This window comes from Pteropus vampyrus, unplaced genomic scaffold (genome assembly GCF_000151845.1).
Source record: "Pteropus vampyrus isolate Shadow unplaced genomic scaffold, Pvam_2.0 Scaffold572, whole genome shotgun sequence".
NCBI classification, from domain to species: Eukaryota; Metazoa; Chordata; class Mammalia; order Chiroptera; family Pteropodidae; genus Pteropus; species Pteropus vampyrus.
The window spans coordinates 858679-886124 of record NW_011889353.1 but is presented as its reverse complement, the minus strand read 5'-3'; the positions used below and the strand labels follow the sequence as shown (position 1 = coordinate 886124).

Here is a 27446-nt window from a genome sequence, read left to right as displayed (position 1 = left end):
TAAATCTCAGAGATATACAATGTGTGAACATAAAGAACTATGACTAGATTATCACCATACCAATGTCATTACTTCCTGGCCATACTTTGTCCTGTTGCTGCCAAGGTAGTACCTTTCTTGAATTGTGTACTGTTCATAAATGTTTATTTCACATGATTCACATCCCAATCTTGGATAAAAGTTATACAAAAATAAGAGTTGAGACTTACGTATAAATTTTTTAAATAAAAAGATACTGAAATCTCCTGCACAGTCACATACGGCTATAAAAGAATGCAGCCGCTGTAACACTAAAGGAAATTACCTTTAGGCTTCCGTCTAGTACAATGCAATTTTTAGCAACTATGACAGAGGCTTTGAAAATAAGAGGTAATTATGGAAATGCTGACAAACCCTTAACTCCCACTGCTGAATAAATGGCAGAGGAAGACCAGAATAATGACACAGTGTGAATTCCCAGTGTTTTACCTACTGATGGCAGCAAGTGACTGAGCAGGCCTTCATAATGACATTATAATTAAATTACAAACTGTTTATTTAAATAATTTCTGAAAGGAAAAAAAAAGCACTGTTTAATTTTGGAGAAGAGTCCATTTCACTTAAGTTTTTGCTTTCTATATACAAGTCAGAGATGTCTCAGATGGGACACCACCCTGTCCTGGTTTATAGACCTGGAGTCCACTTTCGGTCACATGGAGGGAGATGTATGAGAGACAGATGCATTTTTATATATAGCATGTTGCACTGAGGACTGTGGTTCTGGGGTTCTGAGAACACGTCCTCTTTCAGCTCACTGTTTTGTGCTTTCCCCTTCCCTGGCTTTGACACAGTTTTCCCTTTGAAGCACATGTACATCAGGAAAGAGTATGGACTGCTCTCATCTCATTTATGTTGCCCCCTGCCTCCTCTACTTGCGATCCCCAGATGGCCTCAAAGGGTCTCTCCCTCCAGATATCCAGAGCTGACCCAGCAAGAAGGGCCGACAGATTTGAAGGTGCCGCTGCCCTTATTCATTACAGAGTGTCTTCTCTTTTTATCTTGCTTTTTTAGCCTGAAAGACAAAGACAGAGAGAGGAGTCTTGATTTTTCTCATTAGTCTGCTCCAGCTGGTGACCTATCCAACTTCTGAAATTACTCAGAAGTTGTGCCATTTATTATTTGTTTAATGCTAACATCTCATTTTATGGGTAACAGGATAAGAATTCAGTATAGAAAACTCCTGATGAACAATCATTTAGACAAATAAAAATGAGGACAAAGAATAACTGTGATGAGCAAAACTACAGCAACAAAAAAACAGCCTGCTGCGCCAAGGATGTACATGAATCATGTTTTCCAAAAGTCTCATAACTTCTCTGTCTTGTAATGACCTGGAACTCTCTCCTCACCAAGTCTCTCTTGGGCTTCTTAGTTGTCCAAGGCTGACTAACGTATCACCTGAGAACGGTGGACACACAGAGCCTCAGACTTTCAGAGCAGAGGGGCCTCAGACTTCATTTTGGGTTATCAGCTCCATCACTTCCCTTATTCTTATTTGGGAGTTGGAGAAACAAAGATGGAGAGTATTATGGGTTGAATTGTGTCCTCCGAAAAGGTATGTCAAAGCCCTAACCCCTAGAACCTGTGAATGCAACCATATTTCAAGAGTCTTTTGCAGATGTAATCAAGTGTAAAATGAGGTCATTAAGATAGCACTAATTTTATAACTGCTACCCTCACTATAGAAGAGATACTGGCAGACACAGAAGGGGAGAAGACTAACCACAGAGGAAGAGGTTGAACTGCTGCAGCTACGAGCCAGGGATTGCCAAGGACTGCTAAGGATTGCTGGCCACCAGCAGCAACAGGGAATGAGCAAGGAAAGATTCTCTCCTGCAGGGTTCAGAGGGAGCACAGCACTGCTGACATCTTGATTTTGACTTCTGGCCTCCAGAACTGAGACAGTACATTTCTGTTGTTTTAAGCTAAACAACTTGTTACAGCAGCCCTAGGAAATGAATACAGAGTTTAGGCAGATTGCCCACAATTTCATGGCTGGTGTCTACAGAGGACCCACCAGAACGAAACCCTTGTGAGTCTCACTGCAAAGTTTCGTCCATTGTCTGGAGTTTATTCCTCTGAGGTGTCACAACTCAGTTTTGTGCATATGTTTTCTCACATCTTTTATTTTTGTAAAAAATAATAAATGGAGACACTTTAAAATGGAACTGGAGCTTCCATGCCAGAGGAACTGCCTTGCTGCAAACCTTTACAATGTTATAACAAGGCAAAATTACCTTTGGACTGAGTGTAAGCAACCTTGTACCCCAAAGAACTGTTTGCAAGGATAACAAGAAAGCAATCATGACTACCATACTGATGTCTACCAGACTAAAAATTAAGAACATTCTTTAGAATATTGCTATGCTATCTACACTAATTAAAATGCCTTCCTTCTATTGATGTAATTGTTCCCCTTCTCTTTCTCATAAATACCCATTGCCTTTGTCTCCTAATCAAAACATTATTTGAGCTTTGACTTGAATCAGTGCTTCCAGAATAGCTATTCTTTGATCTCGAATAAATGCTGTTGCCTCTCACTTTGAAAGGCTTTTTATTTTTAGATTAACATTTTCATTCCAGATTTCTATAATAAATTCCCTCGAATAGACATTCCTTGTCTCCTATCCCCCTTTTAGTCTGAAAAATTTGAAATCTGCAGGAAAGTTGAATACAATGAACACACATATTCCCTTCACCTAGATTCCGCAATTAACATTTTGCCATGTTTGATTCTCTCTCCATATGTTTACTTTTGTCTTGAACCTTTGAAAGTTGCAGCCTTCATGACATTTTGTACCTAAAAATTTTAGCATGTATCTCCTAAGAACAAAGATATTCTCCTTTATAACAATCAGATTCAAGGAACTTAATACCAATATAAAAGGATTATCTAATAAAACGACTATATTAAAATTTCTCCAATTTTTCCTCAAATATTCTATATGATATTTTCGTGGTTTTTTTTTTTTTTTGTCTTTCACAGCATTAGTATATTTGCAGAGTCCAAGCCAACTGCCTAACAGAATGCCCTGCAATCTGGATTTGTCTGCTTTTTCCCTCATGGTTAGATTCTAGTTAAACATTCTTTGGTAAGAATATTACCAAAGTGATGTTGTGTACTTCCCATTGCATCTCATCAGGGAGAACATAATGTCAATCAATAATCACCATCATGGATAATGTTAGATTCACTGGTGATGGTGTTATCTGCCAGATATTCCCACTGTAAAGGTACCATTTTTTCTGTTGTAATTAACAAATAATCTGCATGGGATATTTCAGAGAAGACTTGCTCTTAACTACTTAATACAGTGCATCCAGAGTTAAAAATAAATGTTGACTTGGTATTAGATATCACTCCATAGCTGAAATGCAACACCTAATGTGCCCTACTTAATCTACTTAATCTACCGAATATTTTTTACAAGAGTTGTTGGAAGGCGGGGGTTGGGAGGTTAAGGTTAAAACTAACCCTCCTCTTTTACAAACCTCCAGCCAACAGAAATCTGAAGGTCATTCTCAAGGCTTTACCAACACATGTAATATTATCCAAGTTTTGCTTAGCCAAGATTTTGACTCATTAAAATGTATACTGAAACTTAAGAAGGCATACCAAAAAAAGTTAAATATACCAAAGAATATAACACTAAGTAGGTAACCTCAATGCTTAAAGAACAAAATTACATTAGGTAAATCAAAGGTTTGCTTCTCAGCAAGTCAGTATCACAGATAGATCAAGTATCATGGATAACATGTAGCTTGTACTATTAAACTGTCAGGGTAGCGTTTTCCTTGTTGGCTACCATGAAGGACATAAACTTGAGAACGCAGGACAAAAATAGATCTTCAAAGGCATGTCAATCATTTTTGAGGTCAAAAATACTCGCGGCTTTAATTGGAAGTTACTAATTTTGATTAGTATAATGACCAGAAAACATACCCCTAACTCTCTGAGTGAATATTAAGCATGGTGATTACTGTGCATAAACCACCAAGCTCACACTCAGGGTGTTCCTGTGCCATGAGGGGGGTGGCTCAGCTGTGAATTCCTGTGGGGTGTTTTCTATATTGTTTTCTCCACTAGACTGTAAGTTCCATGATAACAAGGACTTGGCTCTATTTGATTACCAGTGTCCAGAACAGTGTCTGGCACACAGTGGGTGTCCAATAATTACTGGTTGAATAAATTAATGACTCAAAATAGTGTTCTTCAAGGTTAGGTCAATTTAATACTTCTAAGCAAGAGATATAACCCTGTGACCCCTCTACTCCCTTTTAATTTAATTACAAAATTTGTTGCTTGGGAGTGTGTGAGTAAAGCTTACTTTACTTAGCTTCTCAATCTCAACCTCCAACAGCTTAGCTAGTCATTTCAGGGGAGACAGGCTTCAAGGCACACTTCTGTGTGCCAGATCAGGCCATGATTCTACCCCTCGAGGCCACGTATCTTTTCCTCTTATTTTTTTTATAAAGCAGGAACCAGGAAGGATGTATAATATTCTATTGCCCCATCCACAGTATGTTATCTCCTTCTGATATTTTCCATTGCTGAGTTGCTAAAGGTCATGGGGAAAAGGTCTGTGTATTGTTAACAGAATGTATAATTTGCTTAACATTTTTTTCTCTACACGATTTTGTCTAGAAATACTCTGATACAAAATTTTGGATAATTTGCTTAAATATATGACAGTTAACCAAAATAAATGATCTGCCCTATAAATATTACAGGGGTTTTTTTTTTTTTTGGTTGCTGTTCATGTGCAGACATTTTAGTTTCAAGGAAGCTGAAACAATCAACATGCAAACAATAGTATGCATGTTCTCTTGAATCAGGACCCTCTAGACTCAAAGATGGTAGACAGTGCACAATAGAGGAGAGATGGGGCAGGAAAGAGGCTCTCCTCCTAGAAGAAAATGGCAATAATAAAAATTAAAATATAAGAATAGTACTTTGTCCTTGCTGCATGCTTATTACTTTTGTTTACAACAGTCCTATGGAGTAACAACTATTATTCCCATTGTAGAGAAGAGGAAATTGAGACTTAGCAAGGTTGTGACTTGATGGCAAGGTGTCAAGCAAGGATTTGAACAGAGCATATATGACCTTGGAGCCCTCTTACTTTACCATTCACAGGGATAGTTTCCAAGTACACAGCAGATTGAGAGCCTGTTATTTAAAAGCCTTGTCTGGCAAGTTTTCAAGGAAATCTTTGATCATTTCTTAAAGTACTTATGCTGGGAGGAACTGAGGGAAGATAACTCCTGTAAGATCTCTGCCCCAGAGTTCAAATAGGGGAATTCCTATACTGTTGTTAAACATCTTTTGATATTATTCAGTTCTTATATCATCTGTCATTCTTCTTGAATACCTACCTCTTCAGAGGTGAAACAGCCCTAAATTTATGGATATAGTTCAATTCCTGAGAGGCATCTATTGACAAAAAGATAAAAAGCTTTGCTACTGTAGGTGAGATGAACAAGGGACACTGGGCACAGCCAGTCTTCAGTGTGGACATATTAAATATGACCACTGACCCACTTAGACTCACAGATCCAATGGCTCACTGTTTCTTTCATCCCCTTGAGAAAAATTAACGGTGGGGAGAGGGGGGAAGACCTCCCCTCCCCTTTATTTTTTTAACCTAATGCTTAGAAAGAAGTAGGAGGTTTACATTCATCGAGCCTAATTTTATCTAAATTTTCTAAGATTTTATTGAGGGCAGGGCAGTTCTTTCTGGCAGCAGCAGCTTTCCAAAGCTACAGTTCAAATTCTGTACCACTGTGGGCACAGGTTTTTCTTAGATCCACCTTCCCCCACACTTCCCCAGACACATACAAAAATATTCAAAACCAGTTTTAAAAAGCATCTATTTTTTCTTTCTCATAAATTAATTTCCCCTTAAAGTAGATGTGATTAAACTGCTGACAGGCAAATAGCAGGAACTCCTTTATACAGGAGCATCTATCTCTCTTCCCATTCCAGCTTAAACGCAACCGTCTAAATAAGGGCGCCTAACCTTTGGGATTTCAAGGATCCACAAATGAATGAAAATGCAGACTGATTGGAGGTTGACAAGTTTTACTTTGCAATTAAAAAAAAAAAATACTAATACATATTATCATTATGACTTCTTAAGGGACAATGTAACAGAAAAAAATGTAAGTACATAATTTCAGACTAAAGAATTTTTTTAAATCATAAAGGTAGTTTCTGGAATTCAGTTTACTCACAGAAAAAAAACCCATCTTGTTCTTTTTTTTCCCCCTCACTCTGCTACAAGTCAGTGAAAATTCTATTAGAGACTACCACTGGTCCTGGGGCCTACATCTGGAGACCACTGATCTAACAGAAGTCTTTCCTAATATCTCCATATCTTCTGTATCCACCATGAGGCAGAAAAACTCCCCTTCTCCTTTCTACTGGAGCTTTTTGTGATAGCACTTGGTTTCATAATTATTCCTGTTAATGTTTATCTAGCAGCTAGACAAGGAGTTCTTAAAGGCATAAAGGTTTTCTTAACCCTTTTATCCATCCACAGAACATAGAGCCTAGAAACACAGCGAATGTTCTAATGTACTTATCAAATTAATTTGTACGTGAGTCAAATGCAAAGAGAAAGTTCTATCCTTAGATAAAACTGATGATTGTATTTGTAAACTGGCATACCACAGTAGATCGTGGACCATGGAGGGAGGTCCCAGACATATAAAGAAAGTTATAAAAACATTCTGAGACAAGACATCACTTGTGAAATTCTTAATGTTTTAGCAGGAAATGAAATTGAGATGGGACATCACTTGTAAATTCTTAATCTTTTAGCAGGAAATGAGAAGGGACATCTCTTGCAAAGTTAATCTTTTTAGTAAATCTAGTTAAGTTTTCTTCCCTCCTTTCTTTGGAAAAAGGCTCTCTCCCTCAAATCTTGATAATTACCCTAGTGACTCAGATCCTCTGGCTACTGATAAGGGTCATCGGCCCATTGTTAAGCAGAAATGGTGTTAAGCCAGGCAGGGCCCTTAGAGTCTGGGGTGGGAGGGACATTAAGCCAAAGGTCTTTCTTTTTACTCTTTAAGAAACGTATTAACCAAGTCTGTTTCCCTTTACTCACTTAATAGGCAAATCGATAACAGGAATTATAGATGTACAATTTAAACAACAAGTTTCAGTCTAGGGACTGAGGTGGCACTTTAGGAGGAAACCCAAGACCCCAACCTGACTGAGGCAGAAAGGGAAAGAGCTCCATGAAATCGCTGCAGGCAGGGACTATGGCCATTCTCAGCAGGAAGCAGATATGGAAGAAGAGACCTCCCATCCTTCAACATCCATACTAATAATAAGGGGGTTCGTGGCTCTTAGAAAAGAAGTAGGCAGGAAAGTTAGGGGGTTTCGGGTTTGCCTGCAAAGACACTGAGGTCATCTTATCTTAGAAGGGGTCTGCCCTAATCAGCCCACAATTAAGCAAGCCAGAAGGCATTTTTTTAACTCACACAAAGAAACCAGTAGGCAGAGATTTAGGTACCGGTTTAAGCCAGTCACTCGTACCTGCACAATAAAGACCCCAATGACCTTCGACTAACCTGAGTTTCATTATACCATCATTATAATATGATGCATATGCCCGGAAGTTCATTAATATCATTATAACAGAAGTCTGAATTCTGGGAACAAACATGCGCAGAAAGCAAAATGATAAATCACTGAGTCCTGTCAATCTTAGCTGTCAATTAGGAAGCCTACTCCTCTAAGAAAAGTAACCACCCACAGCAAATAGGGATAAAAACCCCGGAGGCTTTGTTACCAGACCTTTTGAGTCACACTTCTCTCGCTCAGGCCCACTTCCACTTCTGGAAGTGACTTTCCCTTCTAATAAAACTTTTCTTTTCTGCTGTACTTCGGTGTCTCGCTCAATTCTTTGTTCGAGACATCAAGAACCTGGACAACGTGCTGGGAGAGGACCCCACTCTCCAGTAACAATTCTAATATCACTGGCACACAGCAATGACTTGCAAATTTAAACTGAAGTTGAAATAACTAGTCAGCACCATTGTTCTCGGCTTAGAAACTTTTTTAGCTGAGTTGTGTTTAAACAGTAACAATGACATCGACTTATACATACTTCAAATGAAAATGAGATTTCCGGATGCAGAAAAGAGTGAGAATCATCAAAAGGTAGGACAACAGCCAACAGGAAATGAGATCCTCTGTGTTCATTTATCCAGGTGGTTTATTGGTAAGTCATGGATCTGTGATCTGACGAATGAACACTGAGCCAGCAGTTTATTTCCCTGACAAAATCTGGCTATAGTTCAGCTATGTGGTAAAATATGTTCCGTAAAAATATCTTTATGGATTTTCTCATTACATTGACAAATAAGGGGTGAAATCATCTTATGAGAACCAGAATCACAAAAAACTTTTATCCTTTGTACACATGTATCTCCCATGAAGAACAGAAAAAGTGAATTGAAATTATAATTATTTTTTTGCACTACCAAATTCAGAGAATGTAAATATATAGTTATGTTAGCTATTATTTTAATTTCTTAGTGGTATCAAAAAGTTAATTATCTGAAAGAGTTGTCTTGTATTTACCTTTAGTAGTGATTAAATAGAGTTATGAAGCTACATAAAGTTTTTTGGATGAAACTGGCAGCTTTGGGAATTGTTGGTGCTCATTCACCCTATCTTCAAGATGAAAGAAACAGAAACAGCTCTGGGGACTGAACTTGAGCAAGTATGAATTCAATGCTTTTGTAAAAGCATCAACATGCATCTACATTATCTCATCTACATTATTTACTCATTGTGGTCGGCAGCCTCCAAGATGGGTTCTAATGATCCCCCACCCCTGGCATTCATGCCCTGGTGGCATTCCCTTCCAAATTCACTGGGGTTAGTTTGTGTGACCAATAGGATAATACAGAAGTGATTGCATGATACTTCTGAGATTAAGGTATAAAAGACATTGCAGCTTCTATCCGTGTCCCTCTCAGATCACGTGCTTTGAGGATAACTAGCTCCTGTGTTGTGAGAAAACCTGTAGGACGCCCAGGAGGCAAGGAACTGAAATGTTCTGTCCAGGACACGGAAATGTGCTGGAAGTAGAATCTTCAGCCCCAGGCAAGCCTTCTAATAACAGCAGCCACAGCTGACAGTTTGGCCGCAGCCTCATCAGACCTCAGCCAAAACCACCCAGCTACACTGCTTCTAGACTCCTCTTGGACACCGAGTGAGAAAATGTTTATTGTTTTAAACTGCTTATTTTGGGGGCGATTTGTTACTCAGCGATAGACAACTAATATACCCACTGTGATCTTGCTAAATTAGAGAAAGTGAATCTCTGCTTCCTCATTTATAAGGTGGGGACTAACGTAAATAGAAACATATTTATACTTGTTCTCCTTCATTCCAGAATGAATTTATAACTACTTTCAGGAATGCATAAAATATAGGACAGCATAAATTAAAAGAGGAACATAGAAAAACAAGGGTGGGATATAAAAAAGAAATGGGAGGAAGGCTAAAAATAATATATCACACAACCCTGTAACTATGCCACATTTCTGGCTCTGAAACTTTTGGTAATAACTCCAACCTCCCTCCACCCACACACACAGACACAGTCAGTTATTTATTCATTTCAGAGTCCAACAATTAAAAAAATAAAACCCGGTTACTTAAGAGACATATGATTATCCTTAGTACTAACATGGATGAGAATCTCCTTGGGCTCTACCCTAAAGCAGACCCTGTGTAGAGTACAGCTGAGGCCTTCACACCCATAGATACATGTGCGGTGTCTCATACTGTAGGCCCATAATGGGCTCTCATACAACAGTACCTGCTGTTACTACCACCATTTGGGGCACAGTATTACCAGTATTATAGCTCATCCCTAACAATCGTTTGCCCTTCACAGGCTAATACTGTTCACTTTCCATCCTCACAAATATTAAGACCAGCCAATTTTCAGCCACGAACTTAATGGAAAGTTTTGGAAAATCCTAGATATTCCAAATATTTCCCCATACTCCTTCCATGTCAGTAAGAACCTCAGTAGACATAAATGTCCACCTTCATGGTCACCCATGCACAAAACTTGGGGCCTCTTTAATACCCCTTCCTTTTTACCCTTTCTTACTTTCCTAGTCGCCAAGTCCTGATGCTTTTAGTAATGTCTTTTCTGTCTGTTCCCTTCTTTATAATCTTGCTGCCATTGCCTAGCTCAGACTTGTAACTCTTCACTCCCAGATTTAGGTAACAGCCCTGTCTTAGCCAGTTCAGGCTGCCATAACAAAATACAATAGCCTGGGTGGCTTAAACAAACTGCCAACATTTATTTTTCTGTTTCAGAGACAGAAAAGTTAAAGAGCAAGGTACTGGTCACCTCCGTTCCCTGGTGAGGGCGCTTTTTCCTGGCTTGCAGACAGCCCCCAACCCCCTTCTCTTATACGTCCTTGCACAAAGTGGGTAGGGCAACTTTCCTGTGTCTCTTCTTATAATAGCAGTAGTCTCATTACGAGAGCCCTATTTTCAAGACCTCATCTAAACCTAATCACCTCCCAAAGGCCCCACCTGCCCATACCATCACACTGGGAATTAAGACTTCAACATAATGAATTTGAGAGGGGACACAATTCGGCAAGGTCCCCAGTCATTCCCAATCTAGCCTGATACATAAGACTGTCGGAATACTTTTACTCTCCTTTCATAACGACTTAGTCAAGTGTCAACCTGGTCCAGACTACAGGAAATCAAGACCCAGCCTCCTGCCCCACCTCTAACTCCCGTTCTTCACCCAACATAGCTCCTCCACTTGGATTTGCTCCCTCTCCGCTCTGGGCCTTTCTATATTGTAAAACTTAGAATGCGCAACCACCACCTCCACTTTTCTGGATTCAAATTCCCTAATTTAAACCTAGTTCAATTCCTAGCTCAGAGAACTGAGAGCCTCAAGAGAGTCAAGAGGGACTCTAAATGTCAATCTGTTCAATCCTCGACTTCACCATGCATCATCCCTTCATCCATCCCACATTTACTGGGTACTTCCTAAACCAAATAAAATGAATAGGACAAGTTCATCCCAGACAGAAGTCATGATTTATACAGGGAGACTGGAATGCAAATGATTACAATGTATGTACAATGTTCAAAACATAAACAAAAGAGCCGTGGGAACACATTTTTTGATACTTGTTGTCTAGATTCTACTTGAACACCTCCAGTAACATGAAACTCATTACCTAAAGGGGGAGCTTATTCCATTTTCAGAAATCTATAACCACATAAAATTATCAAATTAAGATTAAATCTCACTTCTATACATCTATTCTAGCATTTTCAAATTCCAGAGTTTTCAAAGATAAATCTAGCTTTCTTTTCATATGACTGTCATTTAATTATTTGAAGATCACACCATGACTATCACTAAACTTCTCATGTTCTGATTCTAGGCCCTTCACCCTGCTGGCTGCCTTCCTCTGGCTCCACTGAAGCTTTGTTATACCCTTCAAAGTTTGGTGGGGACTCCCCAAGGCAGAATGGAAAAAGGCTATCACCTCCTTTTGCAATCTAAGATCACATTTACGTTTTGTGAAAAGAAGGGGACACCCTTATTACAGTACTTCTTATAGACGATCATAATTTCCAGTGATTTTTTTCTCTCTCGCACATCTTATTAATCTGTCCTCCAAAAGCCTGTAGCACAAACTTGAATGGCTCATACTGGGGCTTGTTGCATACTGTCTTTCATTGTCTGTTAATTTTTTATTTTTTATATCTAAACTCTCTATCCATAAGTTTTCTTTGGGGTAAAGGTACTTTTATTAATTGTTATCATATTATTCGTATTATTTATATTTTCCCTAAATAAGTATATGAATGAATGAACAGTGTTAAGGCAGAAAATCACTGTGGTATGCAGAATGCCCCTCCCTAAAAGATGTTCACACCCTAATCCCCAGAACCTGTGAATATGCTATGTTAACAGGTGGAATTAGGGTTGCTAATCAGCTGACTTCAAAATAAAGAGGTTATCCTGGATTATCACAGCCGACCTAATGCAATCACAGGGTTCTTTAGAAAGGAAAGCAGAAGAGATCAGAGTCAGAGAGTGATCTGCTGATGCTACATTGCTAGGTTTGAACATGGAGAAAGGAGCCATGAGCAAGGACAGCGGGCAGCTTCTCATGCTGGTTAAGGCAAACAAACAGATTCTCCCTTAAAGTCTCTGGAACAAGATGAAGCTCTGCCGACACCCTGATTTTAGCCTACTGAGACCAGTGTCTGACTTCTGACCTCTGAACTGTAAGTTATGTGTGTCATTTGAAGCCACTAAATTTGTGGTATTGGTATAGCAGCCATTTAGGGGACTCATTTAGGTGCTACCACTTGGTGCTATTTGCCTGCCATCATTTGGCATTTTCATTTAATTATCATTAATCCTTATAACATCTTTGATTTTGAAAAAGTTGAGGCTATTGGGTAAATCTGGAAAGATTACCCAGCTAGTAAGAAGCAGAGCTAGGATTTGAACTCAGGTCTCCAATTCATACTCATTTCACAAAACCATGATGCCTTAAGTAGGCATAAAATCACAACCCGGATATTGTGCCTGAGTAATAAATACTCTAAATATTCTGATTAGATTTCCAGAGCTTATTGTTCCTAACAGAAACTGGATACATAACTCAGTAGCTATTATTAACATTCCTCTTTAATTTCTATCTTCTTTCTATCCTTGAACTTTTCTCTCTTCCGTTGGGACTGCTTAAAAATAAAACATTCTAAAATAAACATAATCTTAGCTTTCAAAAGATTGTTTTGTATCATACAACCAACTATGGTTTACTACTAGCATGTGAATTGACTATATCAGGTATTTATCTACAGATATTTATAATATCTGGTTTCTAAGGAAAATAAGCTTTTATAGCCAACAACTAGTTTTTCTGAAAAAAAAAAAAAAAATAACCAAACCCTGCAGGACTCTGCCAAGAGTGTTCAGTCAGTGGTGATACACTGAGCTGTGCAAAATATATTGCTGGTCACAGACACAATAAGCCTGGGTGGAAATTCTGCAATTACAAGAATATAGTTTGCCCTCAAATCCATAATGAAAATGTAAAACTTTCTTCCTATAGTTCTTTAATTATCACAAAGCACTCAGCTGTTGCAATATGCCCCTTTTTTCATTTGAAATGAGTTCATTATTGAGCATCTATTGTGTGCTGTAGTCACTATAACACACTAGTAGTTAAAGTGTACAGGTAAGCAAAGAATGTTAGTTTTTAAGACGTGGTTTTTTTGAGTTCATAGCATAGGGGGCCCTGCTGAAGTCTCCTGATTGGCATCAGCTGCTTCAGAGGCGCCCACGACCTGGCACTTATTGTAAAAAGTGTTCTAGACCCACCCCAATAACTTGGTTTCCCTGAAGGCCTTCTTTCACCTTTTACCTTCTGTATTTGGGGGAGTCTATCTACAGAATTACACTGAAAATTAACCTTGCCAGACTACCCAATGGCTAGAAAATACCACCCGCCACATGTCATCCTTAGCATTTGATGATACACCCCACTAGCAAGTAAATAAAGCTTATTTTTTCCCCTTGAACAAAAGTTATCTTATGAATTCCGCGAACAGATTACTTTAAAAATATTAAATGAGACAAATGTGAAAGCACTAAAGCAGCCTCTGGCCCACAAGAGATGAGCTAGAATACCTATTGTTTCTTTCTTATAAATGATTTGCCATTCTCAGTGCACAGCTCCAAGTACCTTAAGTTTCAAAAAACCAACAATCATCACTGGGATGGTAATAAAACAGGTACCTATCACTTAAGTACTTTGTAATTACTTGCTGATGTCCTATCCAAGACCTGTTGGGAAGTAGAAACTAAAGAAGAGTATGGTAGGCCAGCCTCATTTCCCTCTAATAGCTAATTTTTGCAAAGGCCACAATGAAGTCACTAACCATCAGGCAGACAGCATCTCAAATCTCAAATCTATTTTAAGCTTTCTGGCTGGTACCACTAAGATTGCTGGACCATCTCCATGTTGTCACAGCTAACCTCCAATATCCTTAAGGGTTTTATCACCCACCCACAAAAACAGCAGGCAAAACTGGTTAAGCACTTGCTCATTTCCAAGTTTATTCAAGGGCAAGAAAATGACTCAGTGCTAATGGTCTCATTCAGGAACTGTCTTTGCATTTTAACACAGAAAGCATGTGTGTAGACAAAATAGGTAGTTTTGCACAATGTTTTCTTTGAACAATACTATTTTTGAAGCCCCTTTCTTCTTGCCTGCTCTTCTCTACAACCACCCTGGGTTTTGTGCTACTTTTCTACACCTTCCAATGCTGAAGTGTGAACAGGTGTTCTGGAGACTAAAACAGTCTGTGGGGACAGAGTAGCAAACCCAAGGTCTTGCTGCAGCCCTGGCCAGATGGCCATGTGATGACAAAAAGCCCTTTTGAAGCAAGCCTATTGGGTCGTGAAACGGAGCCCCAGCTAAAGAGAGGAAGCCAGGCCAGAAGAAGACAAGGTTGAGATGTTAAAGAATCACACCCCTCCACCCCCTGTCCCCCAGTGGTACAAGCAGTTATATTCTCTTCAGGACTGGGACTTTATTTATAATATACGTATCATGGAACCATACAACTTTGCAATTAAATAAAAAAACTTACATTTCTAAATGAGAATTTCAAAGTTATTACTTTGGGGAGCCTTTAATCTGATTCCAGAAATACCTTGGCATTGCCTTCAATACTCATGACAAATTATTTTGACATATTTAGTGGTGGCAAATACCAGTTACTTGAGAGTGGTTGTTATTTTCAGAAACAGCCAGATCATTCAGAACCAAAATTCTTAAGATGGAGGAATCAATACTATTTTGGTATAAAAACCAAGGTGCTAGTTGTAGTAAAACAAGTTAGTTTCCTGTGCAGATCAAAAAACAATTTGAAAAGGTAATTTTAAAAGTGCTCTGAATAATGGCAATGTTGGTGTGGCATAAGATATATGTTACCAAGGTGGCAACTTCGAAGAGGTCATTGAGAAAGCTGCACAGTCAGCGCTCTGGATCCATGGGTTTCACATTCGTGGATTCAACCAATAGTGGATTGAAGAGAGTATTTTTTATCCGCATAATCTGCAAATGAAGAGAGCTGACTATGCATTGTTTTGTGCCACTTTATGTAAGAGACTTGAGCATCCTGAGATTTTGGAATCCATAGGGGAGGTGGGGTGTCTGGAATTAATCCCCTGAGGATACTGAGGGATAACTGCATACATTCTGGAGTACCATTACTCTATTTCTGCAATCATTAGGAAAAAGTTTATAGACAACAGTCAAGCCTAGTATAAATAACCTCATTTCTGAGTCCACAGGCAGAAACTCTTAAAATAATAATCCATTCTTAGCTTCAGTTAACTGGTCTCCATGTCTGCAGAGTAGGGCAGTGACACTTATGTAAATTAAATTGATATCATCAGGTTCTAAGACTCTCTAGTATTAATATCTGATAACAGATTTCACTTGGTGGTATGGGTCTCCTACTCTCTAGTCCTTAATCTATGAGACACAATGACCTGCACACATCTATAATATTACTACCTCCTCCTATTTTGTACTTTCTTAGCATGACAGATATTTATATAAACTCACTTAATGAAACTGTTACTATTTTTATTCTTATCATCCATATGAGAGAACTGAGCCTGAAGGAAGTTGCCCAAGACCAAACAATAAACTGCAGAGATGGGGTTGGAACCCCGGCAATCTGGCTTCAGCTATGCTCTAACAATCTATCAACCTTTTACTGCCTCTATGAGACAAGAGAAAGTCAGATACATAAATCAAACACTCAATAGAAAAAAGGACAATGAAGAAGACAAATTTATGGTAAGTTCATCTGAGAAATAGAAAAGAAAGGGTAGAAAGTAGAAATGAGGCAGATCGACCCGTGTAAACTGGGATGAAGGCCGCAGAGTAGCCGCGAGAGTTCAACAGAAAACCTGAAGATGGACAAGAGGAAGCTGGAAAGATCTGGGGGTCATGAAGAACCAGTTTCTGACACTGTTTTCTGTTCTTCCTTGAATACATAAAAATCAAATTATATAAGATTAATAAAAATAAAACTCCACAATACTGTTAAGATGAGTGTTTATACCAGCCCACATCACTTTGTGAACTTCTGCTGGCAAATACGCTTAATAAATCAAAGTAAACTCAGTGTGTGAAGTTTTTAGAACTTAGTATCAATGATTCAGTTCACTTAAAGAGGAGAAATGTGCGGAAGGAGGCAAGTGAAAAAGCCCTTGAGATGTCTTCCCTTTAACCACAGTGCCAACGTCTCCCCAAACCTAACCTCATCTCACAGAAGCGGAAACTAAGTCTCATAAAGCGGAAATGACTTGGATTAAGATCCTGCGACTCCAAGTCGAGTGCTCTTCCCACTTCTGAAAGCTAATTCTGCCCTCTTTTAACTATTCAGGGCAAGCGACACACTACTTATTTCAAAGCCATTCAGAGAACATAAGCGCACACCTACAAGGGAAAGAATTCCTTCACTACTTCCTCTTGCCGTAGTTTAGACCGGCTCTCCATCCCCCGCCCTCTCCCCCGCCCCCGCCCCGGGACTTGAGAGGTGTCCAGAAAACGACAAAAAAAAATACACATTAATGCTCCTAAACTCTGCAAAATATCAAATGAATGGGGCAACACTCTCGGAATGCTGTGCCTTAGATTCTAGGGTGGGGCGGCAGGGAACTTAGTTTCCGGTTGGGCGGGGAGCCGCCCCCGCAGCCGACCGCACCAGTGAGGCGCGCGGGAAGCACGGCCGTTGCCCTGCCGCCTGGCGGGGAGCAGCCGGTGCCCGGGGCCCCACGTGCGGTGGGCTGCGGGGGCGGCCCGGGTGCTTCCCCCTACTCGGCCCGCGGCAACTCCCCACCAACCTCGTCTTCGCCGCAAAGCCCCGCAGGTCCCTGATCCGCAGCGCGGCGCTGCCCCACCTTCCACCGCGCCTCCGGGCTCTGTCACGTGAGGCGTGCCCTTGGAACCAATGGGTGGCTCGTGCCGAATGGAAGGGATTGTCTGACCCTCGTGACGCCACAAAGCTGGCTGGGAGCTCACAGCTCTTCCGCCCCGCACCCCGGCAGCCAGCCGCTCCCTTCCCCGCCTCCTCGCCTCTGCGGCAGCCAATCAGGAGACAGGAAGCGCCGGACCGGAACGCGTGGGCGGGGCAGGGCGGCTACCCGGCGGGGCGGGGTGAGGGGTGAGCTGGCGCGGGGCGCGAGACCGGACTCGGGGAGTTGTTCCCGGCAGTGCGGAAAGAGCACTGGTGGTGCAGCCGCCGCGGCCGCCTCCTCGTTGGGAAGAAGTGGCTCCTCCCTTGCCGTGCCCGGTTCGTATTCCCTGCTCTCGGCCCCGAACCAGCCGGTCCGAATCCTCTTCCACCCAGAGTTGTGAGGGGGCGCCGCGCCTGGGATGAGGCGGCCGCGGGCGTGCAGAGAGCGGGCGGTCGGGCGACTGCCGGGGCGCGGTGGGGACAAGCCTCCGGGCGCCAGGTGCGCGCGGGCCTGGAGGCGGCGGGCGGGGCGGCGTGGCGGCGCTAGGCTGGGGGTGGGAGCCACCCCATTGCGCCGGCTGTCAGCACCTATGGGACCCGCCGGAGGGCAAGCTCCCGGGAGGTGCGGCGCAGGCGGTATGTCTTCTCTGCCCGAGGGTTCCCCCTGACACACTCAGGAGTCTGGGGTAACCCCACGGGCAGCCTGCCCTGGGCCGCCTCTGGTCTAGACCGAAGCCGTCGGCGTTTGGGGCCGGGTGGGGCTGGCAGCAGGCGGAGGATGCGGCGCGCCCGTGGACTTAGCGCAGGGGCTGGTTGGAGGGGATGGTCCTGGGGCGCTCCCCTGCTCGCGTCTGGGCCCCTGCCGCCTTGGGCCGTGGCTCTGCTTTTCTCGTGGGGTGGGTGGGTGGGTTGGTTGGTTGGTTGGTTGGTTTGCTTTCCTTCTCCCCACCCGTTTCTCCCTCTGTCCTCTTCCCTCTTCCCAGCCCAGCCCCATTCACTAGGCTAGTTTGAGACCTCGCCCCTCCTCCGCTCCCGCCTTCCCCGCCGCCTCTAATGAGCATCTCTGCATTGCTTTCAATGGGCCGGTGCTGCTGTCGCCGCTGCTGGCCGCGCGGGTTGTGGATGTTGTCGGCTCCGTGTTGTGATGACAGGAGAATGTGTGTGTGTCCCGGGCCCAGACGAATTGGTAGGTATTCACTTAAAGACCTGCGTTGGGTACCCAGGAAGGATGGTGACTGATTTTGTGTGTGGATAGTTTTAGATGGGTCGGCATGGAATCAAGGGCAAGGTAGATAGAAAAAGGGTACAAAGGCTGCTTGGATGGATGCCTTGGTGAGTGCAATTTTCAGCTAAGGACAAAGGAAACTAATAAAACAAGTGTTGGCTTGGGGCTTCTGAGTCTTTGGAAGGAAACCTGTTTCTTCGTTCGTGTAAACATAATGGGAGCCGTGAAATGGTTAGGCATTTCCAGAAAATGCTGAAAAATCTTAGTCTTTATGCAGGGTATTTAATGCGATCGGATTACCTAAACTGAAGTTCTGACACATCTGATGACTAGTATATCATTTTTTTTTTCATTTACACCAAAAGCTTTGCAAAGCGAAAAGAATCTGTGCAGTAACAGCATCTAATAACTAATTTGTTCTATGGGTTTACTGATGAAGTGGAATCTTTTCTTGGCATAGGCTCTGCAGAGCACATCAGTGAGAATGGGTCTCACTCCTGTGTTGGGTCGCAGTGCATCTTTCTTTATTAGTCATTGGCAAAATCGGCCAAATTCTCCTAGGATGAAGATGCTGCGTGTAACATGGCTCAGTCTGAATCATAGGATAGAAACTTTTCAGTGAAAACGTAGTCAAAAATAACTTGAAATTTTGACACAGCTCCAGTTTACTAACGACTGCACCTTGTTGCTGTTTTTGGCCCAAACAAGAGTTTTCTATTTCCATTAATTTAGCAAGATAGTTAACAAAAGTTTTGTTTTCACGATTTTGTTGGTGAATCACAGAATATTCAGAAAGATACTCAGAGTGGTTTCTGAAAATATTTGAAAGTACTTAGACAGCTAAGGGTATCTATCTGGTTTGATGGTGAGAATATATGACCTGTACTGGTGAAGATAGGATGCTTATTAATCAAAGAATGCGGTTTTCACGAACTTCAGCTTCGCTAAGAATGTGTCTTTTGATGCCATATTGGGAGTTGAGGGATTGAGATACAATCTCAGTTCATATAATAACTGAAAAATATAGTTGATAAAATTCACTCTCTGTTTTTTTGTTTTCAATTTTGAGAACTTTTGCTTTGAAGGTAAAATGTATATTATTTGAACATTTAAGTGCTTTCTGTTTGAATGTATGTGTTATTCAAAGCATTTGCTGTATGAATCATTAGTTTTTTTGCCACACGATATTTAATTAATTTTGCAATCAACTTACAGAAGCAGAAAAAATTTCAAAACAAAAAGATTTGAGAAAAGTGCAGATTTCCTGGCTTGTTATTTCTCGATTAGACATCATGTAAGGAAATCCTGTTATACATCTATTAAATTCCTCCTTCGAAACTTGCACACAAATGCACGTGCGCAGACACATAATACTTTGATTCAAGCTACACTCCAGAAACACACATTTTTTTTCTTTAGGATTCTTGAGTTTTAAAGTAAGCACAAATATAAATTTATGGAGAAAATTTCTTTTTTTTTTTTTTTTAAGATTGGCATCTGTTTACATTTTTAGTAATAGAAAATCTTTGTAGAGAGCATGAAATGAGTTAATGTGCTTTTTGCATGCAAACCTAACAAGGTATGGTTTATGTCTGGAAGCCAGTATCATGTGGCCCAACATTTGAGCACATCTCCTGGCTCAGTCATGTACACTTAACCTCTGGATGACTTTCAAGTTCAGTTTGAAGTACTGTTATTTAGGTGGTTAGTCTTGATAGATTCCTGTTCTTCTGGAATCTCTATTTTTCATTACTGCATTTTAGAACAGTTATTGATCTTATTTCCAGAATTCTAATTTTACCTTTTATTGCTTATTTTTGTCTTCAATTTTGTAAAAAAAATTCCCTTTTTAACTAGTACAGTTAAAATAATGGTACTTTCTATCTCTTGCAAAACTGCTCCTATATAACTGCCTAATGTCGTGCTTATTACAGAAGCAAACACGGATCAGTTAGTTATTCTGCTTGGTTTTCTCTGCTCTCCCACACCCCACTCAGCACTTTTTCTCCAATTACTCTTTAAAAGAGGGTATGCAAAAGTAATGCAATATATAGCTAACACTTCATGATATTTGTAAATTTTTTGTTCCTTAATGGGCTCAACCTTAGGAATAGCTGATACTAAGATTCAGTTGGTTTTGTTCCCTTTATTTCTTTTTATTTACTGCATTTATTTCCTTATTTAAAGTATTTGCAAAGCCTGTTTCTTTATAGGCCAAATGAATACAATACCTCAAGAATTCAGGGAAATATTATTGAGGAAGAAAGATTATTTTTCTCATATAAGTTATCTGGGTTACTGGTAAACATTCATTAAATTTTCAAATAAATGCCCAGCAAAAAATTTTCAGTGTCATATACTGAGTGATATGATTTAATTTTATTCATGATTATAAGTCTCTACCATTTTTATCCATACCTTAAGATTCTTAGACTAGTATTTTATCCCAAAGACAGATAGATATCTTTTTTTAATGTAAGAGAAAATATTCTCTTACATTCTAGTGGTAAATTCTACTTGGGATCCATAATACATGAAAATAATCTTCCTGTAGCTTTTCCTTATGGCTGATAAGCAGAAGAAAATGCTAACAAGTAAATTAAATTCTAGCACTGAAACTGTTTATGTTACTAACAAAGTTTGGAGCTGCTAGAATACTTAAACTTTTTTTTCTTTTTAATCATGAAGGACACAGTAAAATTAAACAACTGGTAATGAAACCTGCATTTAATTTCAAAGCCTCACTTCAGCAAACACTTATAAAGGCATAGAATCCTAGAAGAGGCCTTAGATAGCATCTGTTCTGATGTGTTCACTTATAACTGAGGAAAATTAGGCCTAAAGAGGTGAACCAGCTTTTACAGGATAAATTTGGCAATTTGGTGGCAGACCTATGTCCCTGAGCTCATCAGATTGGTACAGTGGTCTAGAAAGCATTTTTTGCAGACCATCCACTGGGGTGTATGAAGGTAATATTGGAATTTTTTATTCATTATGTAAAATTTTTTGTGTATGTTCTAATGAATATTATATTAGTACAGTAGTATATGTGTAAACTTACAAATAGTTTATGAACATACTTATGTTGAGGATGCATCTTAATACTTTTTTGGTGATAACCTTGTGTCATCAAATGCTAACAATTGACCACAGATCTAGAAATAGGATCTTCATAAATGGGAGAAGTCTCAGCAATATGGGAAATCCAAGGCCTTTTTTAAGGATAGGGAGAGAGAAGGGTGATTGGCCAGCTGGACTGTCACTGCATAATGTTATATAACATTCATCTCCTCAGCTTTCCCCAGCCAAACCTATCATACATTCTGCATAGTTTGTGCTATACAAGAAATATGAAAAAAAAAAGAAAAAAGTAAAGTAAAGCTGGACTGCAGTTCAATCCTAGCTCTATAAAAGATTGAGAACTTGGTGCTTAGCAAATATACCCTGTAGAGATAGTATATGATATGGGTATAAAATACAGTGCCTCATAGCACAGGGCTTAGTATGTAGTTTCACCTGCTAAATATTTGCTATAAAAGCAAAATAGATTAAGTAATCTGAAATATAACTTTTTTTGTGTGTATGTACCTGTGTAATTTGCGGTCTAGGAATCCCAGTCAGAAGTTCCAGCCTGCCACTGTTCTCTGATGCCATGCCAGCACCAACTCAACTGTTTTTTCCTCTGATCCGTAACTGTGAACTGAGCAGAATCTATGGCACTGCGTGTTATTGCCACCACAAACATCTCTGCTGCTCATCCCCTTACATTCCTCAGAGTCGCCTGAGATATACACCCCATCTGGCGTATTCCACCTTCTGCAGGCCAAAGGAGAATTGGTGGCAATATACCCAAGGAAGGAAATACGCTTCCACACCACAGAAATTTTACCTCACACCTCCACAAGTCAACAGCATCCTGAAAGCGAATGAATACAGTTTCAAAGTGCCAGAATTTGATGGCAAAAATGTCAGTTCTGTCCTTGGATTTGACAGCAATCAACTACCTGCGAATGCACCCATCGAGGACCGGAGAAGTGCAGCAACCTGCTTGCAGACCAGAGGGATGCTTTTGGGGGTGTTTGATGGCCATGCAGGCTGTGCTTGTTCCCAAGCGGTCAGTGAAAGACTCTTTTATTATATTGCTGTCTCTTTGTTACCCCATGAGACTTTGCTAGAGATTGAAAATGCAGTGGAGAGCGGTCGGGCACTGCTACCCATTCTCCAGTGGCACAAGCACCCCAATGATTACTTCAGTAAGGAGGCATCCAAATTGTACTTCAACAGCTTGAGGACTTACTGGCAAGAGCTTATAGACCTCAACACTGGAGAGTCAGCTGATATTGATGTCAAGGAGGCTTTAATTAATGCTTTCAAAAGACTTGATAATGACATCTCCTTGGAGGCTCAAGTCGGTGATCCTAATTCTTTCCTCAACTACCTGGTGCTTCGAGTGGCATTTTCTGGGGCCACGGCTTGTGTGGCCCATGTAGATGGTGTTGACCTTCATGTGGCCAATACTGGCGATAGCAGAGCCATGCTAGGTGTGCAGGAAGAGGATGGCTCTTGGTCAGCAGTCACTCTCTCTAATGACCACAATGCTCAGAATGAAAGAGAACTGGAACGACTGAAATTGGAACACCCAAAGAATGAGGCCAAGAGTGTGGTGAAACAGGATCGGCTGCTTGGCTTGCTGATGCCTTTTAGGGCTTTTGGAGATGTAAAGTTCAAATGGAGCATTGACCTTCAAAAGAGAGTGATAGAATCTGGCCCAGACCAGTTGAATGACAACGAATATACCAAGTTTATCCCTCCTAATTATTACACACCTCCTTATCTCACTGCTGAGCCAGAGGTAACTTACCACCGATTAAGGCCACAGGATAAGTTTCTGGTGTTGGCTACTGATGGTTTGTGGGAGACAATGCATAGGCAGGATGTGGTTAGGATCGTGGGTGAGTACCTAACGGGCATGCACCACCAACAACCAATAGCTGTTGGTGGCTACAAGGTGACTCTGGGACAGATGCATGGCCTTTTAACAGAGAGGAGAGCCAAAATGTCCTCAGTATTCGAGGATCAGAATGCAGCAACTCATCTAATTCGCCATGCTGTGGGCAACAACGAGTTTGGGACTGTTGATCATGAGCGCCTCTCCAAAATGTTGAGTCTTCCTGAAGAGCTGGCTCGGATGTACAGAGATGACATTACAATCATTGTAGTTCAGTTCAATTCTCATGTTATAGGGGCATATCAAAACCAGGAGTAGTGAATTTCTTATCCTGTTGACTCTCGAATGAAGTTGATTTACAAGGTAGGTAGATTTTTAAAAGATACTAAAATAATAAGCATTTCCAGTGGGTCATTCTAAACATTTACCCAGTTCATCTTGTAGTTAGTCAAGAACTCCAGTTGAATTGGCAGCAGGGCAGCGGGATCATGAGAGTCTCATTCTGCCTGGCTCAGACCTCACACCACCTGCACTTGAGTCAAGTCAGTTTCTTATTGCAGGTGTCTTGTGACACTGGCTTCTTGTATCAGTCTGAGAAAATCAGGATGACCTGGCAAGTAGGATCTTGAATAGGCCAAAAGCAAGGATTTTGCTGGGCATGTTCTCTTGGTAAAAGGGAAGAAACAACAGTTCACACCTGCAAGCCCCTTCCATCACTAAGATTCCAGTGTACATGAGAACGTTCATTGCATGATTTCCTAGATATTCAATCTATGCATTATTTATATAAATTTAGTTTAACCTGAAGTGGTTTTCAGATCCACTTTAAACCACAGATGACTGAGAATCAGGCAATCTGAATTTGTGTTTGTGACTATTTGGAATATTTTCGAGATGGAAAAGCAAACTACTCCTTTCTCTATCCAATTACCTAATGTCATTGAAACGTTTTCTATTTTGCCACACACTTGAAGACAATAAAGGATTTTAGTTTTATCTACTCTTATATTGATGTTAAATAAAAAAAGATTTTTTTTTTTTAGTTTATATTAATGAAAAAGTTTATTTAGTTTGAAATAAAAAGATCCAGAATAAAAAGAAGAGACTGATATGTTCAACTATTGTCATTGATAGTCACCAGCATATCACTCTTATGTAATTCCCAAAGGCCTGGCATGTTGTACATATGTGTGTGGGGCGGGTAGAGTGCTGCTGGGAAGTCATACTTCTAATTTCATAGTGATAAGGATTTCTATCACTTGGAATTTTAAGGATGACATATATAAGTTTACATGTCAATTTGGGGAGTAAGTTTTACCATTGGGTGTTGAGACAGGAGGAAGTTTTGTTTTCCCCACTTAGACATAAGGCAGTTAAAATATTTGGCTTAAAAATTACTAAATGCTTTAAACATTGTAGCTTATAAATAGAAATATTAAGATATGTACATGAGAAATTTTAAAAGGTAACTATTTTGCATGTCTGATGCTTAATAGAACACTTAAAAGCATCAAGTGTTATTTGAAGCAGCCTCTGTAATTATTTGCAGTCCCTTCTATTGCTGTATTGAAGTAAATGAAAGTAAATATGTTCAAATTGGCTTTTTGGGAACTTATTTGATATGTAACAAATGGCATTTTCCTGTGTTTTATGGTGATCTGTGTATAGCTGTACATATATTTTCATCACTTTCTCTAGCATCACTGTTAAAAGAATGGCTTTGACTATGTTTGATATTCATATAGATTTTAATATAAAACATCAGCTTTCCCTTGTGTAATTAGTTGAGGGTTGTTTAGGAGTCCTTTCAGATTTCTGTAGAATATGAACTACATGTTCAAGGACTCTGGACTGTGCACACTACAGCAATGTAGAACTGACTACAAAACTTATTCCTGTTGAAAAATAGACTCAGGAAGATTGCAGCTTGGAACTTTTCTTCCAAGCAGCATTTTGGAGGGGGAAAAGGCTGTACTATATATTTATTTCTAAATGTTTTTTTTTGACAGAGGCTTTTTCTTTTAATGAAATATATTTAGACTGTAGTAGCAATTAAAACCCATTTTCAAGCTATTTTAATTTCTTTTGATCACTATAAAAAGTTCCATAATACTATATATGTAATAAAGTCTCATCTTTATATGGTACAGTATATATAAATTTAGTTTCCTGTGGTCATCATGAACATAATTGCCATTAATATAATACACAAGAAACTTGGTCTGCAGTCTGAAAGCTGGTCTACTCTCTAGAATGAAAATGCAGTGTGGTGTTCATTGTTGAGACAAAAATAATTGGATGTTAGAAATCTGAATCTACTATCATCTGAAAGCAGTTGTGATTTTATTGTAATTGGTTGTCACAGTGATCTTATATCTAGAATTAAAGAATACATATAACCTTTCATCATATTTAGCCTTTCTTAAACTTTTTTAAATTAAACTTTCTAATAAACATATCAACTTCTGTATTTATATTTAATCAATGGCTCATGATATTTATAATACACCCTTAACTACTTAAGTGAATGGTGGTATGGTATACAGTACTTGGTAGAAAAACTGTGTCTTATAAAAGATGTATTTGCTTGAAGACATAAGAAAAGTTTATATATAATATAGAGTATGGTCCGAGAAATACCCACAGTGAATTAAAGCTTCATATCTGCTTTCTGAATGGCCTCTTTTTTTTTTTTTAAATTAAATTTATTGGGATAACATTGGTTAATAACATAATTTTCAGGTGTACAAGATTATAATTCAACATCTGCATATTCTGTTGTGTGCTCACCACCTGAAGTTTGGTTTCCTTCTGTTATCATATACTTGCTCTCCTTTAACCACTTTGCCCTCCTCAACCCCCATTTCCTTCTGGTAACTACCATTCTGTTGTCTGTATGTATTGATTTTTAATAATAACAGGATTTATTAGATTCTTTCTATGGTGGTAGAGTATACTTAACTTTAGGATCCAATAACTAAATAGTACTTTTTTAAAAAGCCGAGGTATAATTTTCATTAAAAAATGTATCATTTGAGATTTGGTAACTACAACCCTAATAAAGATACAGAACTTCCATTGCTTCAGAAAATTCTCTCAAGCCCCTTTCTAATTAACCCCTCCCCACATAACTTGTTTTGATTTGTATCGCCATAGATTAGTGTTGCTTTTTATAGAAATTCATGTAAATCATATGTATGTACTCTTTTGTGACTGACTTTTGTTCAGGTTTTTGAGATTCATTTATGTTATTGAGTATATTCATAGTCTTATCAAGTAGCATTTCATAGTATGAAAATATCACTGTTTATACATTGTTCATAGATAGTGTTAATCCCCTCCCTCTCCCTTTGAAAGCTAACTTTTAGATTAGCAATTCTCAGGAAAACTATTTGGTTGAAGTGTAGCTTTAACTTTTCAAATACATTTACATTTTATCTTCTATAAAATTTGTATTTTATCAAATACAAATACATTTTATCTTCTATACTTTAAACGTAGTACTTTTTTTCTAATGTCCTTTAAAACAAGTGATGAGATTTTTTCCTGGTGAAAAATTCGGAAGGATTGGAGAGTGTCCCTTTGCTATTGACCTCTCTATGTGCCGAGATATTTGAGTTAATATTATTCCTTAAATGATTGAGCTAATGACTCCTAAAAGAAAAAGGCAAATTACACCTTGTTTTTTGATGGTCTTGGTTTATCACTCCATCAGCCATTGCTCTATGGTTGAGATGAAGAAGGAAATAACTTGAATGCTCACTTCAATTAGGACTGGGATGTTAGACTGACTTGAGTATTCTTTTATTAAACAAGATTAACACTGCTAAGAATGAGCTTCCCTAGTCTCTAGTCAAATATACTGAATATGGGTTCTTGTTAGCTTTGTCCTTAGGGATAACAAAAGGGTCTAGGTAACTGTATCCTTAGTCTGTAGGTTAACATATGTTAATTCTGACTTTTTTCATAAATTAACAAAACAATAGCTATTCATTATAGAATTTTTCACATCTTCAAAAGCTGAGTCCCGGACAAGCTGGGTAGATTCCATCTTAATGACATGTGAATTGACTTGTTACAATACGAAGGTCATTTCCTTTCAGAATTTACTTTGAAAGGCAAGCTTAATCCTATTAAATTCTGTCTGCCCAGTTCTTATG

At 39.6% G+C, this 27446-nt stretch overlaps 1 protein-coding gene and 1 long non-coding RNA gene across 5 annotated transcripts; one reads left to right on the top strand and one right to left on the bottom strand.

Annotated features, from left to right (window-relative positions):
- On the bottom strand, positions 1–17167 carry LOC111733522. The gene is made up of 3 exons (XR_002778013.1): positions 17001–17167; positions 1763–1987; positions 1–1051 (listed from the first exon to the last, which is right to left on the bottom strand). It is a non-coding gene; the product is annotated as an uncharacterized LOC111733522 (long non-coding RNA).
- Positions 16340–25962, top strand: PDP1 (pyruvate dehyrogenase phosphatase catalytic subunit 1). Of its 4 annotated transcripts, none has more exons than XM_011384380.2 (3): positions 17314–17449; positions 18265–18299; positions 21947–25962. In XM_011384380.2, exons 2-3 carry the CDS (start codon positions 18269–18271, stop codon positions 23602–23604), a joined length of 1689 nt encoding a protein of 562 aa, XP_011382682.1. In that variant the 5' UTR covers positions 17314–17449; positions 18265–18268; the 3' UTR covers positions 23605–25962. The 4 variants fall into 4 exon arrangements, with proteins under 4 accessions (XP_023381347.1, XP_011382683.1, XP_011382682.1 ...); XM_023525578.1 differs by having other exon boundaries at positions 21923–25962; XM_023525579.1 differs by lacking the exons at positions 17314–17449; positions 18265–18299 and adding an exon at positions 16340–16541.
- The last annotated feature ends 1484 nt before the right edge of the window (positions 25963–27446 follow it).